Raw genomic sequence first — 17,745 nt, 5'->3', positions numbered from 1 at the left:
TTAATCACATAATTTATGTGTAAGTTTATTATTGTATTATTTTCTTTAATGATTTAGAATGTACTGTTTGTTTTTGGTTCAACAGTTTATTTACATGTGTTGTTACTTAAGCTTTCTCCTATTTTGACATATTAAGAAGTTGCATTTTAGTCTTAACGTAATAAAAATATTTTTATTCAACATTCACCATCAGTGCATGCTGAATGTCGACATTTGCCGGTGTAAGTGAGAAATAATGATATTTAGCAAATATTTCGTACATACACGAAACGACTGTGTGAATGCTGACATTCACCAGAGAATGTTGACATTCGCCAGATATCGGTCATTCACAGTAACATATATATGGATGTTAGTGTGTGTGGGAGGGGGCACGATTTTTGAACCCACTTTGAAGCTTATTAACATCTGTGCCCTTTATCAAACGTTTTTGAAAATTTTCAGAAAAGTTTGCGTATTAGGATAAAATATTTCTAGAACTTTTCAGGAAAATCGGATTATTGTTTCTGGAGATATGGTACCAACCGTTTAATATCCCCAAACCAATATAAAGACTTATTAAAGATGAAAACAATGCCGGGTAAGTCCAGTAAGAACGTTGCCAGATTTTTACTTTTGTTTTTATCGTTCTTTATTTATTTATTAGCGGATAGACCAGAGCTGCCCAGAGATATCAGGAAAAGGAATGGGGTGTCCAGGTATAATGGTAGCCCATATTTTCCGCAACGTTCCTATAAAAAATTGATAAAAAATTTAGTGCAGATCGGTCAAATGGTTTAGAAGTGTATAGAAAACAGACAGAAAGATACTGTCGACCCTCCTATAACACTGTTGATTTTTCCGTTTTATATGAATTTTATGTTGTACGAGTCACTTAGATTTTATAAATACGTGAGCCGTTCACAGCCCGGCACACGTATTTGTAAAATCTAAGTGACTCGTACAACATGGAATTCATATAAAACGGAAAAAGCAACAGTTATAGGGGGTCTACTGTATTCTATTTTATATATATAGGCCTATATACAGTCGACCCCCTATAACACGGTAGATACGTTCCGTTTTTTATGAAATTGATGTTTTAGGAGACCTTGCCAATCTCAGCCCGACATGTGTGAAGTTTACGGACAACGTCTGTTTGAAAGGTTTGAAAGGAGCAGCGCATCGAACGGTGGGCGCGATTTCTGATAAGTTATTTTTCTGCGAAAACTTCGTTTAACTTTGGAGACATCATTAATATAAATAATTTTTATGGCCGTTGAATAAGAAACGTTTCTTTCACAAGAAATGTATAAAATTACAGTACTGTATTAGACTTACGGTACCTAATTTACATACTGTACAAACGATAGTAAACTGAACTTACTCGCCTAAACTCTCCGTAGCGTGGCGCTGGACGGCGGAAAGTATTTCGGCTGCCCGATGACGTTTTACCGAATTATAGGAGATTTTTACCATGTTTGTACAGATACCGTCTCAATTTTTTCGCCGTCATATAGGAATCCGAGCTATAGGAACCCGTGTTATAGGGGGGTCGACTGTATATCAAATTATTCAAAGTTCAAGACACCATTAAAAATAAAAATTGCATTATAGTGAACATTTTTTTTAGTTAACTGTATAAGTTGGCGACCCCACAGAAAGCCCGTCGCGACCCCCTTCTGGGTCGCGACCCATAGGTTGNTTTTTTTTTTTTTTGCAGGGAATTTCGATCTTTTGCGTATTTCATTTTTCTTCAATTAAAGGTTGTATATTTCAATTAGAAAATATTTCAGTCAACATATTAATTTTTAGTAATTTTGAATTTTGATTTTCGTTCGACGGATTTTTTTTAAAATAACAGCAGGAACTGTTTCTAGACAGAAATAATTTTGTAGTGATCAGCATCCACTTCGGGTACTTCAAGATGATTGACGTCCAAATTTGAATTTACTGGCTGTTCATTGTCATTATTATTTTTTGTATTTATTAAGTCCACAACTCAAAAGTGAATATTACACCACATCAAAAAGGACAAATACAAGGCAAGATGTTAGAAAAATAAAACGAACGAGCAAATATTTACTGTGATGTCGTCACAATGCTAGACTGCAATTTTTAATCATATTTTTTAAATTTAAAATATATGCTCTCTATCTCAAATTACTATTGGCCCTCCCCCTGTACATTATACTTTTCCTGTCAGCAAGAGTCATGCCGGTCATCTATCTAACACCATTCAGGAAATATTTTTGAATTGAAATAACATGACTTCCGGTTTATAATGAAAATTCGTTTACAGTTAATCGGGCCCTTGCCCCTAATCTTACCATATATGGTTTGGATTTTTATCTATCTAACTCCGTTCTCGATATTAAGAACAACGGACGACAGCGGGAATTTATAGGTCTAAAATTTTTCATATTGCAGTCCAACAATGCACATAACAATAGCAATGATGGTTAGTAACAGCTGTGTTTATTATATTTAGGATTAAGTAAACGTTTGCACATTGTTATTCTTAAGTTTTCTTTGATCTTTGAACATTTTAAATAAGATGATTAAATATCTTTTCTTGTATCCGCTAGTTGGACATGAGCTTCTAGGCTATATCGCCCTCAGGTATAAAGTGTGACGTAATTGTCATGTAATGGTAGTTGTAAGCGTTTATGATGGTCGTTACGCGGGAAATAATGCTTTCCAGGAGGTCTTTTAACTGGCCTCTCCTATTCGGGTGTTACAGACCTGGAAAACTCAACGTGGCCAGTCCGTCCAGCCGAGGTACGAACCCACGACAGAATTACAAGTGTTTAGAGAACGGAACCGTTTGGTTACTGGTGGGCTCCTAATTAAATATTTGATTAAAATTTTCCTACTAGAAACAGTTTTTATTTCAATTTATTACACTGAAAATTTATATAATGGCGGCTTTTCATTATAATTTTTAATCTGATATATTAATCGATACTAAGCCACACGCGTGCGAAGTATTTGTTTCCTCATTCCTAAACAAAGTTTGAAAAATAAATTATTTGAGAAAGTTAAATATACAAATTACTATGCTAAAAATTAAGTTGAAAACTTTGTTAATAGTTCGTTAATAATTTGAATATTCAAATTAAGTTATTTAGTTTTCAACGTAGAAAGTATTAATTCTTAAATATTCAGTGCCATGTCAGAGTGATAGAGTGGAAATATTCGAAAGTATTTATTGTAATTATAAATTATTAAAGGTTAAACTATTATAATTTAAAATAATTATTGAGTATTTTCAAGAATTCGAATACTTTGTAGTTTAAAAAATAAGTTATTGAATGGTGCTTTCAAGCAATTTGTTAATTTTATTTTCCCGGCTGTTATGTATAGATAACAAGGGAAAGTATTGGAATCGTGCCAAATTTGACCCTCCGAGATTTTTGCAAAACTCCATGTTTTGAGATCCCCAAACCCAAAAAGATAAAAAATCTAGCAAATCTCAGAGTTGCTTAGTTTTCTGCGTGAAACTGCGTGTCTGGCGCCATCAGTTATGATATTTATAAAAAATAATTGTATTTGAGATCCCCAAACCCAAAAAGATAAAAAATCTAGCAAATCTCAGAGTTGCTTAGTTTTCTGCGTGAAACTGCGTGTGTGGCGCCATCAGTTATGATATTTTGTTATAGAAACTTTTTATATTATTATAAAATGGCAGAAAAGCTTAAATTTTGAGGGTAGTAATTAGTTATATATAAAATAAATGGTGGTAACGAGTAAAAGCTTAAGTTCGATCTCTCGAGATATGACACGTGACATCCTCTATCTCTTTACTCCCTCAACCTTTAACTGGCAAAATTTAATAGCATTAATGCTTATACACAAGCTACCGTGCCAAATTTCGTTTCTTAATCTTTACCCCATCTTCAGATTATGCGAAGTACACATCCACGGAATTATTTTACGTTCTTTTGACATTTTTGGGATCTGGATCTCAAAAGTGGAGATTGCAGAAAAAAAAAATCGGAGAGTCAAATTTGACACGATTCTAATATTTTCCCTTCTTATGTATATGTTGCAGTCAAAACCCATTTTTAGTTAGAATGCGTTTTAACTAGTTGAAACTAGTTTATATTGGATGTCTTTGATAAAACCCCAAGAGAGGTCTTTTAATTAAATAATTAAAAGACTGAATTAATACTGCCAAAACTGAAATCGTTATGCCTAAAAATTGAAAATATTCGTGGATGGGGTTAAGATTATGAAGTAAGTGCGAATGGCATAGCTAGGAATACGTAGGGGTCCGCCACGGGCGGAACTTTTTTCGGGGAGGCATTTTGACATTAAAAATTTTTAAACATTTTTTAAATAATAAAATTATCAACTGTTCCGAGAATTGATAATTAAAAAATTATATGACTGTCATTGAAAAATATTATCTGAATAGGTTTGATGTGTATCATGTATTTCCCAAACGAAGGGAAGCCACCCCAGGCTGCTCACTGTACCTACATCACTGAAGATAACCATTCTGGTGTCCAAAGACGAATTTTAAATCAAAATCCTGAGCCTTTTTGTTCCCCGCTCGCGCCATTCTGAATCTTGTCAGTTTAAATTAATATTTTTTACCAGAAATCATTAATTAGTTAACAACAGTTTTCAGCAGTACAAGAAGTGTTTGTATTTTTTTCAGTTCCACTAAAGCCTGGACTCCACATTACCTGAAAACAAACTCAGAAGCAGAACTGAAACATATAAGAGTTTTCGTTTTAACTTGACTCCACTAGAAATGCGCCATCTGTTGATCAGTTCTGTAATTGTCGTAGAGTCAAATATGGACGACGGATTTTGCCATGCTTTCTCTGCATTTATTAACAATTTCATTGTTAATAATCCTTGAATTATTTATATTTTTTTGTCGTACAGACATGTGCATTTTATAACTTCTTCGATGAAGAATTCCAAATCTATCTGTTTCTTCATCGTTTTCGCTACACTTTCCGCCATTACGACAATCAAACTACACGTGACTACGCGTCACAAATCCTTGCGTATTTATTGGTCGCAGTACGACAGAAGCGCGGGACGAAAACGGAAAAATTAAAAAATTTTTAACTCTGCTTTCAGTCTTGTTTCTGTCCAACTGAACGTTACAAAACTGAAAAGCCTGCACTCCACATTACCGGANATTATAAATAAATTAATAGAATTTATTAATGATATATTTATTTAATTTTTAATGAGTTTTAAAGGATACGAGAGCCAATATAATGTATAAAATATTCTTACTAATAAGCATTAAGTACCGTATGTATGTTCGCTTATACGTTATATTGTATAGAATATAAAAATGCATATAAAAAAGATGAAAAATTCAGATTTTATATGAAGCTAAGTAAAAAATCAAACACATATACATGCAATTTCGCATTAATCACTGGTAAAGAATGCGACACTTTGTCGTTCAATCTAAATAGCACATTTAAGTGTAGCAAATGGTTAATTGTACACCCGTTAAACATATTACTGTACTTGCAATATTTGTTTGTCACGAAAACTTGTGTATTTGCATATTACTTTAGTCTTTAGAGTGATTAATTACACAAAACATAGAAATAATTATTATTAATGCCCAATAAAAAATTCGTTTGATAGTTTAATGCTCGAAAGTGTACAATAAAATAAAAAAATCAAATATTGGTGAACACTTTATTATTTTTTAAATTTAAACAATTCTTTATACACGAAAATGTTTTTAAATATATTAAGAGTTTACGTTTTGAATTTTATGGCTAATATATTAACCATAAAATTTCGTGTATAAAGAATTGTTTAAATTTAAAAAATAATACTCGTAGAAAGTGTTTACCAATATTTTAATTTTGTTCTAGCGACAGAGAAGTAAATTATTTGTTTTAATGTATTCCTATAATATAGTAAAATATTAATGCAGAATTTGTATTATGTGTATTTTTATATAGATAATAATAGTAATAATGAGAGATTATTTATTGAAATCATCACAGTGCTAGGCTGCAATTTTTAATTTATTTCATTTAAAATTATGTTCTCCACGTCAAATTAGTAGTACCCTGCTCCTATACATAATACTTTTCCTTTAACAATACTTGTGCCGATCATCTTTTAACTGCTTTCAAAGGAAAATATTTGAATTGAAATAACGTGACTTCCGTTGAAAACCGGAAGTCACGTTATTTCAATTCAAATATTTATAGTCAATCGGGGTCTACTACTCCTACGGTTTCAATATCTAGTTTCGGATTTTATCTATCTAATTCCGTTTTCGAGTTTAAAGACAGATAGACAGTGGGAATTTATAGGTCATACAATTTATTTTTCAAATTGCAGCCCAATAATGATTATTATTTTTTAAAATTATAATTTAAATTAAATTTTAATTTTAACTGTAATTAATTTAATTTATCTATATATATACAGTAGAGCGTCGATTTTCCGAATCAATTGGGAACTGGGGTTGTCCGGATAACTGATATTTCGGATAACCGATTTACGTACGAACAAATAGTTTAACGTATCCGATGTCGAAATTTTTCTCCGTTGCGTGTCGCTTCGCGTTGAATTTTCGTCGATGTTAAGCCTAACAAAGAGTATTGTATCGTTAAAAATTATTTTTTTATTTTGTACAAACAAAATAAATATATTGAAAAATATAAAAATAATAAAAAAATATACTTCAGATGTTAATTTAGTATCAAAAACGTAAAATATTTGAGTAGCCCAAGACATAGCCAAAGATTGAAGCGCCACAGCACTGGCGAAAATTTAAATTTGCCGACTGGAATTCTTTCGGATGATTGACTTTCGGAAAATCGACGCTCTACTGTATATATATATATATATAGATAAATTAAATGATATATCTAAATATATAAAATTACTTGTCCTGACTGACTGACTTAGTTACTGATTCATCACCGCCCAGAGCAAACCGCTGAACCTAAACAAGTGAAATTTGGTACACAGTTAGGGTACGTCATGGAAACGCACACTAACTTGTAAGAAGGGATTTTCCGAAATTCCCCAGCAGGGGGAGAGGTAAAGCATTAAGGTTTAACTGGAAAAACGGCTTCCACTGTAATATTTAGATGCGATTTTTTGTTTTTAACTGCGTTTTAGTAGGGTACGCCACGGGAATGCACACTAAAAAGATATTTTTCGAAATTCCCCCGCGGGGGGGAGAGAGAGCATTTCATTTCAGACATTGTTATAAATATTTTTATATATTTCGATTTTTTTAACGAAATGTTCGAACCGTTTTAAATTCGAATTTGTTATCGCACATTGGTTCGATTATAGAATGATTGTAAACGTTCCAGAAAATTGATCAAATCGAAAACAGTTCGTTTGATTCTCGGCAATTACTATAATTACTATGGTTGTTGAAATACTGAATATAAATGGGGTTTGCTTGCAAAACCTTCGCGGGCGAAGTCGAAGGAAACAGCTAGTATATATATAAAGATGTTTGTTTGTTCGCTATACACTCTTAGGCCATTTGACCAATTGCTACAAAACTCGATAGTTACGTTCAAATATTTCTCACCTATATCGTGTCGTACATCCTACTCCAAAATATCGATTGCATTTCTATAAATCAATTAATTTTTATTTACATTCGATTTTCTGAGTTACACGTAGCGCCATCTATTGGCAAAAGTTAACGAAATAATTAACTAAATATAATTATTACAAAAAGGATATAATTTAAAAAATATATATTTTTTACATTTACTGACAACGATATGACGCGAAATAAATGCGCCTTTACGCCATTAATGCGACAGGTAGCACATAGCACGTGCCTGTCTGGAGTGTAGTAGTGTTTTAACCCCTGTACTGTACATCCAGAGCCGGATCATAGCATAGACAAATGTCTAGGGCCCGGTCAAACTGTCTATTTTGAAAAGATTTGTAAATAAGATAGTTTACTTTTCTGTTGGACAACTGTATAATACTGATAAAACTGGTAAAATATTATATTATTTAAATATTAACCAAAAAAGTTAAATTAAACAAGTAAAACGGCAAAACAGTATTTAGGACACGACTATATCTCCGAGACACTACTAAGCTATTTCGACTTATATCTCCGAGACACTACTAAGAATCACTTTGACGCTCAAAGCGGATCTGGTTCTCATTCTCCAATTTTCTTCGGTATTGCTGCTTTTGGGCGCGATCGTTCAAACTTCGCTAGCCACGATGCATTTTTGATGAAATTAACCTATCCAATTTCGAAATTTTTCTCCGTTGCGCGTTGGCCAGGGTTGAATTTTTGTCGATGCCTAACGAAAATTTCCCGTCTTTGAAAAAAATAATCGTGGCTATTGTATCGTCTGAAATTATTTTTTTTTTTTATTTTGCACAAACATTATACAGTTTAACCCGATTATAACGTCAAATTTTTATCGGTTCCACGATTTTACTATACCAGATAATGTTAAGAAACCTACTTGTAACGACATAAAACCCTGTTTTAATGTCATATTTGAAGCACTCCCAAATTCACAAAATAAGATTACAAATTTTATTTAACAAANTCATTGTGAGAGTTGGAGAAAAGGAGGATGGAAACTGTGGCTGTGTTACAAGAAATGAAAAAGAAGCTAACGTGTCAAATTAGTAGAATATGAACAGCTGTACATTATGAAATTTTTTTTTTTTTTTTTTGAGAAGAAACCCCAAAGAAAATGAACGTGGAGAAGTGTAAATGGAAGTATTAATGGAATTGACTACCTTGTATCAAACAAGAAATTTACAAATACATCTTAAATGCAAAACCAAATGATTGCCGAATTGTATTGGACTATATTACTACTATTATATCATTAATTAAATGCTATGTAATTTGGTACTAGAGGCGGGTGTCGGATACCATCTCTTGCTAAATTTAATAATTAACTTAGAATAATCGTGAAGAAAAGAATTGGCCTGAAGTGGGACTTAAAACTGCAACTCCCACTTACCTTGTGGTTGTGTTCCAGATAATTATATTACTTGCTTCTTTGTCTGATTTGTACTTTTGGAACTTAATTTGGATATAATTGTACTCGGTTACTTACGGCACTGTATGGAGATATGCAAGATTGTCCAATATAATAGTGTAATCTTTTGGCTTTAATATATATGTTTAATAAGATGTTTATATCTGTACATATATGCCATGCCAGGGTAGATGTGATAACTGGCTGAGTGACATAGTGGGAGTTGGCTCTAGATGCTGAGTCATCCCCAGCTGGTGTTGTAAATAACAATATGGTAGTAGTAGTAACATAGCCCCATACTGTAATCTGGAAATTGGCTTTAAACAAGAAATTTGTAATCTGTAACTGCAAAGTTCTTAACAACTTTAATACAGACAATGATCATAGAATGTTGAGATGCAAAATGCTATTGAACATAAAACTTGAAAGGATGAAGCTCATTGACAGAAGATGGCATCATACTATATACCAGATATGTTGATGCTTTAATTATTTGGAACTGCAAACCATCGCTCCATGAATTTCTGATGACCATCAACAATAATTCATATGGTTTACTGCTCTGTTTTGAATAAAAATGCACCTTTCGAGTAGATTTCGTAGATATCCTAATTACCATATGCAATGGATCTCTCGTGAATAATGTCTACAAGAAGAATACGTAAAATCCCTTATTCATTCTACCAAAAGCCCACAATTCATTTGCTTACAAGATAACATCGTTTAGAACACTTATAGAAAGGACTTTTATTCATTGTTCTGATACACATTTCAAGTACAATGAATTTCACTGTATTAAGCACATTGCCACTACCCTAGGTTATTTGACAGATTTCATCAAGGGCCTCATCCGGCATTAGAGAGGTTGCGGCCCAAGTCAAAACTTCAAACTTGTATGGCAAGTAGAAGTACATCTCTGATGTCTGAACTCCAAGCAATGTTACAAGTTTAACCCAGAACACAGAAAAATGCAGATGTTTAAGCTGAACTTCTAGGTTTCTAAGATGGCAGCACTAGATGTTCAGTGTTCATGTTTTACAGATGAAAACTTCAACCGTAACCTCTATTATCTTACATCAGACAATTCTACTGAGAGCAACAACCTAGCCCAAGCCAATAATACTTAATGACGTGTATAAACAGCAAAAGGTATAAATAAGTGATAAATTTACATAGTCATTGATGGCGTAAGTTCATAGTGAATGCAATTCTTGCGATGTAAGTTGATATTTGTTGGTTATAATTGTAATCTTTCTAAAAATCTATTAATTTATTGTAATTTGATTTTAGACAGAAAAATGAATTTATGTAAATTGGAAATTGTAAAATTTGAAAATATAAATCTTGTATACAAGTGATTAGGATACGTCCTTACTGTAAGTTTTTAAAAAATGATTTTATTGTGGGGAATTTTTTATACAAATTGTCTTATTTGTTTATTTAATTATTTTTAGTTGTTTTCGGTAATCCTGCTGATGAGGGATATGTTTACCCGAAAGACGTACGTATATGTGTACAGAAAAAATTACTACTACAGGTGAATTTTAATAAAAGTTTTATTTCTCTGATCTAACTGTCAATTTTGTATCAATTATTAAACACCAGTGTAACGTCCTACTAATAAGCTATGTCCGAGTAGACAGTTAGAGATTAAATTAGAAATAAGGATAGCAAGGCATTGTTAATTAAGTTTTTAGTTGAAATAACCTTAAATAAAATTGAATCATATTTTTAACTTATTTAATTTAAAAGATGATCTCGATTTTAATAGCATCTTGCCCCTGTACATGACACTTTACCTGTTAACAACAGAATCATACTTGTCGTCTAGCTCCGTTCTCGAGATTAACGAAGGACAGACAGACAGATGTCAATGGAAACTTAAGAAAAGAGAATATAATAGCGATGAATTATAATATTAAAACTAGATTATTGTGACATTTTCACAATCCAATTTTTAATTTAAAAATAATTATTACTTTTGACACTGAGACTGTTATAACTTCTTCTCTGTGTTGACTTTGTTTTTCACGTGACTTTTATCACAGAAAATGTGAATTCACTTGTGTATTGTACACCTTAGACGGTCCAGTGAAATATTATTGATCTCAGTTTTTCGTAAGGATCAATTCTATACAAAACTCTTCGCTCTTTGTAGTAAGGTAAAATCGTATTTATCGCTTTATGTAGTAAAGTAAAAAGTTTGAATTGAAATCACATGACTTCGGAAGTTTATATATAGTTAATCCGTAATCCGTTCATATAAAGCTGTCGATTTTAACCTATCTCACTCTTTTCTCGAGATTAAAGAAGGACAGACCGACAGACAGATGAACGACAAAGGGAAGATATAGGTCTGTAATTTGAAAATTGCAGCACAATAACTTTATTACATGTTAGTTTAAGCCATGAGATTGGTTTTCTCCATAAATTTCGAACCATTTATCAATATATGAAAGATTTTCTACACGTTTATTTTAATTACAACAGTAGATTTTAAGAGTGTAAAATTAAATTTTAAATTATACTTTACTATTTTTATCCATTGAATTACTTTTAATACATATTTTTATTTTCTGTTTCTTTAAATAGAACATCTGCCGCTGTAGAGAGTGGGTTACTGATAAAATGGAAGAAAAACATCATTGATAAACTGCCTAAGAAGGAAAAGGATTTGAATACAATTAGACCACTTAACCTTTTAGATTTACAAGGAGGTTTCATCCTCCTCTTTTTGGGTTATGCTATAGGAATTGTATGTTTAATTATTGAGTTAATAATCGATTTTTTCCTAAGATGTAGAAAGAAAAAGAAAGTTAAAGTTATCCCTTTCTCACATTACGAACGAATTTATTACTAATTGAATGCGAGTTAATTAATCAATATTTACAATATANATGTTCGAATTTAATTCGAACAAATTCGAACAAAACATTCGAAATAGAAAGCCACTTTCAACCACTTTCAGCCTCATATCTCTTTCACCCTTATAGCTATCGAGACGCAACCACCCCTATGCACGAATGGAGACTTGGGGCTACAACCACATACAAACAAGTTCGGTAGGATTCTTATTTTCGATGTGTAGTTTACTGTACATATTTTATTATACATTAATCTTTTAACGGACATAGATTGATAATAATAGTAATAATGAGAGATTATTTATTGAAATCATCACAGTGCTAGGCTGCAATTTTTAATTTATTTCATTTAAAATTATGTTCTCCACGTCAAATTAGTAGTACCCTGCTCCTATACATAATACTTTTCCTTTAACAATACTTGTGCCGATCATCTTTTAACTGCTTTCAAAGGAAAATATTTGAATTGAAATAACGTGACTTCCGTTGAAAACCGGAAGTCACGTTATTTCAATTCAAATATTTATAGTCAATCGGGGTCTACTACTCCTACGGTTTCAATATCTAGTTTCGGATTTTATCTATCTAATTCCGTTTTCGAGTTTAANGTACTCTCACCACCTGACTTCGGTTTGCCTGTTTGTAGAGAGAGTCGCTATTTTGTATTTTACTTTGACTCGGTTCTCGGTCCCCTGAGTACCTGCAAGTCTGGATTTTTTTTATGCGCGCATGATTTGGGCACTTAATACTCTGTGCCAAATTGCAACTCCTGACATTCCCTTCTGCATGCGCTAATTTTTCTGTTTGAGGTCTGTTTCTACTCAAACATTTCATGCTAGTGAGTGAGTGATGCCAATCTAGTTTTATTATATCGACATTTTAAATACAGTTCATAAATAATTATTAATTTTTTTTTTACTTTAAGATCTGTATTTTTAATTATATTTTACTATTACAATAGGAGATTAATCATTTAGGCTCATATACAAAAGAAAATAAGCCATTTAAAATATTACACATTTTTTAAGTGAATGAATGAGTAATAAATTATAAGTATGAATGACATATTAATCATATAGTATATTTTATAACAATCGTGAGAAGCAAATATTTATAAAGAATTATGTATGTACATATAGTATATTACTATTTAGTAATTAGAAAACGTATAAAAATCTACATATAGACTTTAAACAATGTGAATTTTTAATGTCAAAATTTTAAAAATTGCGCGTAAAAATTTTTCGATTTCGATTTGTATTTTTTTGCATTTAAATTCTTATTAGGCTGCAATTTTCAAAAATTACAGACCTATAAATTTCCGCGGGTGTCTCTGTCATTGTTTGTTTTTCCTTAATCTCGAGAAAGGAGTTAGATAGATGAAAGTGGAGACCAGATATTAAAGCTTTAGAGCCAGAGGAAGTGACTTTCTATATCTGGTCGTGATTTTCATCTATCTAACTCCGTTCTCGAGATTAACAGACTGACAGATATGACCTGCGTCAGTTGATAATGCAGTTTTGCTATTGCAACACGTGGTCGACAGAGAAGGATCCTACATTCAGCACATTCTGTGAATGTGTAAAACGTAATTTGTTTTTGAAATTTTGTTCATTTGTTTTATGATTATCGTCTTTCAGCACCACATTTTCTTCTTGTGGTGAAAATTTTAACTATTTTTTTTCCTCGTAAATCTCTTTGCCGTGATCTGCATTGCATATATTTACTGCACAGAGTTTCATTCGATTCGATTCAGTAGACCCGGCTCCATGCATGTCTACCGTCAGTTTAATGAACGGTAAGTTATAAAGTAGTTAATAAATCATTTATTATATTGAAATAAAGCTTTCATTTATTATTTATGTGTTGAACTGATTTATATCTTATTTTATTTAGCACACTTCAAAATAAACTTAAGTTAAATTTAATCTCTGACTGCCTACTCGGACATAGCTTATTAATAGGACGTTACACTGGTGTTTAATAATTGATACAAAATTGACAGTTAGATCAGAAAAATAAAACTTTTATTAAAATTCACCTGTAGTAGTAATTTTTTCTGTACACATATACGTACGTGTTTCGGGTAAACATACCTCTCATCAGCAGTATTACCACTTAACACTAAAAGTAACAACAACAAACAGATAAGTTACTGTATAATTTAAAAATTTTTCCTTTAACAATAAATTACAATTTTAAAACTTACTGTAAATACATATTCCAATCCAGGATATAAATGGATCTTTCACATTTTTTACAATTAATCATTTCACTATATAAATTAAAATCTTATTAAAAACAGAAATTATTACTACAGGTGATATAATAAAGAAATTTTGTTCTTTCCTGAACTAACTCTCAGTACTGTGCCGATCTTTAGACACCAGTCCTATTAATAAGTAAAGTCCAAGTAGACAATTAACAATAAAATAATGCAATCTGAACTTCATCACATCTTTGAAAACCTGTTATCTAATCATTAATATATTAATAACATCATTTACATTATAATATTTAAAAAATGCATACTAAATATTTTAGATGTTGGTCTCATAAATCTTTAAAAATCAAACAACGAATTATATTGCCATATTATTTTATCATTAGAACTAGGAACATCTAGCACTAAAAATCATATAAGTTATAACCTATAACTCATATGACTTTTAGAACTATTTATATGATTTTTAGTGCCTAGATACTGTAGCCTTATTTATTATTTATAATAATAATAATAATAAAATTTAAAATACTATTTATTTAGTGACTTGGTTAATTATATTTTTGTTCCTCAGAAGATTCAAAATGTTTCTTAATGTCTTATGACTAGTGGGTCCAGTTTGTCTTTCTCAAAAGAAAATCTAGAAATGAAGATAGATGAAGCATGCTAGCATATCATCATTTTTAAAAAATTTTTTTAGTAGAAATGTTAGATCTATAAAACTATCTTTAAAACATTTGAAAGGGATGCTTTCTATGTGCTATGTTAAGTTAGGAAACATTATTTCTTTAATAATTTAACATGAATTTTACTTTTGAGAAATTGTTGGAATTTGAATCATTTTAACTTATGTCAAACTTTATTAAATGTTTGTTAACTGAAAGGTTTTACTAACAAGGGAACTTACAAGCTTTAACATGAGAAATTATTGTTTAAACTTTTCAGTGTGCATTATCTACCAAGTTCTATAAATTAATTGCAACGAATAGTTGTAAGCAAGTGAGTAAGACAGTAGATTGAAAAGCTTGATGATGTGGTTTGATTCTGCTTTTTCCAACTTTTTACCCACAATTCTTTCTGATGTGTGCAATCCAATCAATTATTAGAAAATATATTTGGCTCAAAAATATCAGTCTTTAATTATCAAAAATTATTTGCATATTTTTAAATCAACATTTATAAGAAAAGTGCTGATTCAATAAAAAAAAATTATTTTAAAATTCTTCAAGGAATTTCATTTTTACTCAATATTATATACTGGTCAATACTTTCCTGCAGTTTTAAGGTTTTGTTTGTAAGAACTGCATGAAAATTGAGTAGTTATTTGCTAGTTTTATATAAAGTGCAGATAAATTTATGTAATTGTTGCTTCTGTAGCTTCTGTTCTATCATTTTCATTATTTCAATTTAGCATAAATTTATTTTTATTACAAATTTATCACAGGAACTTTTCAGGCAAATGGTAAAAAAAAAATATATTAATTTATATGCCTCTGTGTCCTTATTATACAGTTTAGTATGTAAANAATAATTCATTCTTAAGTTCTAAACATGGACACAACTCAAAATGACAAAAAATATTATAACAAATTTGTTTATCCGATTCGTCTATAAACCCCCTTTTTAGAGGCTATCAAAATAAACGATTATATCCGGCAAATATTGCTAATTTTAGCTTTATATTAAACAAATATTATATTATTTATTCGTAAACTAGATTTTAATTAATTTATGTAAAAAGCAGGAAAATTATTTAAAAATACCGCAAGGTTTTCTTGCCTGATCTACACAGTTTAGAAGTTAAGTTAAATAATTTTAAATTATATACAATAAAACTATAATTATCGTTTCTAATTTAAAGTAAGTTAATTATAAATAATATATAAAAATGCATTATCATCAGAGTTTTAATAGGAAGATCATTGTATATATTATTCGCATGGATGATTATTGTCAGTTACTTTAAGGCTATAAGCCTTAAAAGTAACTGACAATAATCATCCATGTTAATTGAAGACCTTGGGCTTCTCATAGACATCCTGTATCAACCTCTATTTTAGAACTTTACGATGATTTTTCTCAAAAACTCTCAAAAAAGATGAGTTGACATGTTCTTGCCACAATTATTTTTAAATATGTAAATTTATTTAAAAATTTCAATAATATCCTACATTAAGATAACCACTTCAATAGTTTACAATGGTAATTATTTTGCTAGACAATTGTTAAATTTATGTGTAAAAAATATATCTTTCGACTATATTCAGCAATTTTTGTACATGTATATCTGATGAGAAATTAAATCGAAATATTTTTCTGGCAAGAATTACGGGTTGTATGGTTCAGAATTTAATCTAACGATTGTTTATTCGATTATTAGACACAAATAATAAGTACATATTTTACTGCTAACATAATAAAGACTGTAAAAATAATTTTTTTTTCTGTTAATTGACGGATTTCATTAGTAAAATTTCTAATAAAATAGTGAAGGCTACGTTAGACTTAAATAAATCATAATTTATATTGAAAACAAGTAAAACGGCAAAACTGTATTTGGGACAAGACTATGTCTCGGAGACTCACTACTAAGCGGAATCACTGACGCTCAATGCGGGTCTCGTTCTCATTATAGAATCTTTTTGGTATCGCTGCTTTTGGGCGCGATCGTTCAAACTTCGCCGGCCACGACCACGAGGTCGTCCACGATGTATTTTCGATGAAATTAACCTATGAAATTTCGAAATTTCTCTCCGTTGCGTGTCGGCCCGGGTTGAATTTTTGTCGATGCGTAACGAAAATTTCCCGTATTTGAAAAAAATAATCTTGGCTACTGTATCGTCCGAAATTATTTTTTTTTATTTTGCACAAAAAATATACAGTTTAACCCGATTATAACGTCGTCGGACCTAACGACAACCCTAATATAACGTCAACTTTTTATCGGTCCTACGATTTTACTATATTAGATAATGTTAAAAAAAAACCCACTTGTAATGACATAAAACCGTTTTAACGCCATATTTGAAGCACTCCCAAATTTACAAAATTAGATTACAAATTTTATTTAACATAGAAGAAACTACGTGTTCGGTCCTAAGGTCAGAGTTCATTTCTTACAATGATTGCGGGTGGTATTCTCCCCACCTGACTTCGGTGGAGTGAGGTGGCTGTTTTGCCTGTTTGTAGAAGAGGGTCGCCATTTTGTATTTTATTTTGACTCGGTTCTCGGTCCCCCGACTACCTACGAGTCTGGAGTTTTTTTGCGCAAATGATTTGGGCACCTAATACTATGTGCCAAATATCAACTCTCGACATGTACTGTACTCCGTCAAACCTCTATGCTGGTAATATAAAACGGCAGTACGATTTTATAAACAAGACATAATCTTGTCAATAATGATGTTTCCCCCTATTTTTAAGGAAAAGTTGTGTATTTCTTTACAAACATCAGTATTATGTTAGCAGTAAAATATGTACTTATTATTTGTGTCTATAAATTTTGAACAATGAAAAATAATTATTCATTTTGATCAATGAGAATTTTTTAAAAAAACGTGATTTTTATATACAGCGGACTTTCGATAACTCGAAGCGAAACGGAGAAAAAGTTTTCGAGTTATTAAAATTTTGATTTATGGATACTACGAATTATTTCACATATCTTCAATGGCCGGGT

At 31.0% G+C, this 17,745-nt stretch overlaps 1 protein-coding gene across 2 annotated transcripts in view; it reads left to right on the top strand.

The window, feature by feature from the left end:
- The window catches only part of LOC111612949 (glutamate receptor ionotropic, delta-1-like), a 23,544-nt gene extending 11,701 nt beyond the window's left edge, over window positions 1-11,843 (top strand). For both annotated transcript variants that reach the window (XM_023354240.1, XM_023354239.1), the window contains exon 9: window positions 11,571-11,843. In XM_023354240.1, the coding sequence (XP_023210008.1) occupies window positions 11,571-11,838 (268 nt within the window). In that variant the 3' untranslated portion in view covers window positions 11,839-11,843. The remainder of the gene's footprint in view (window positions 1-11,570) is intronic.
- The last annotated feature ends 5,902 nt before the right edge of the window (window positions 11,844-17,745 follow it).

This window comes from Centruroides sculpturatus, unplaced genomic scaffold (assembly GCF_000671375.1).
Source record: "Centruroides sculpturatus isolate CEXI.00-Female unplaced genomic scaffold, Cexi_2.0 scaffold1611, whole genome shotgun sequence".
Taxonomy (NCBI): Eukaryota; Metazoa; Arthropoda; class Arachnida; order Scorpiones; family Buthidae; genus Centruroides; species Centruroides sculpturatus.
Note: the sequence above shows the minus strand (reverse complement) of the source record. Positions and strands in the feature narration are given on the sequence as shown.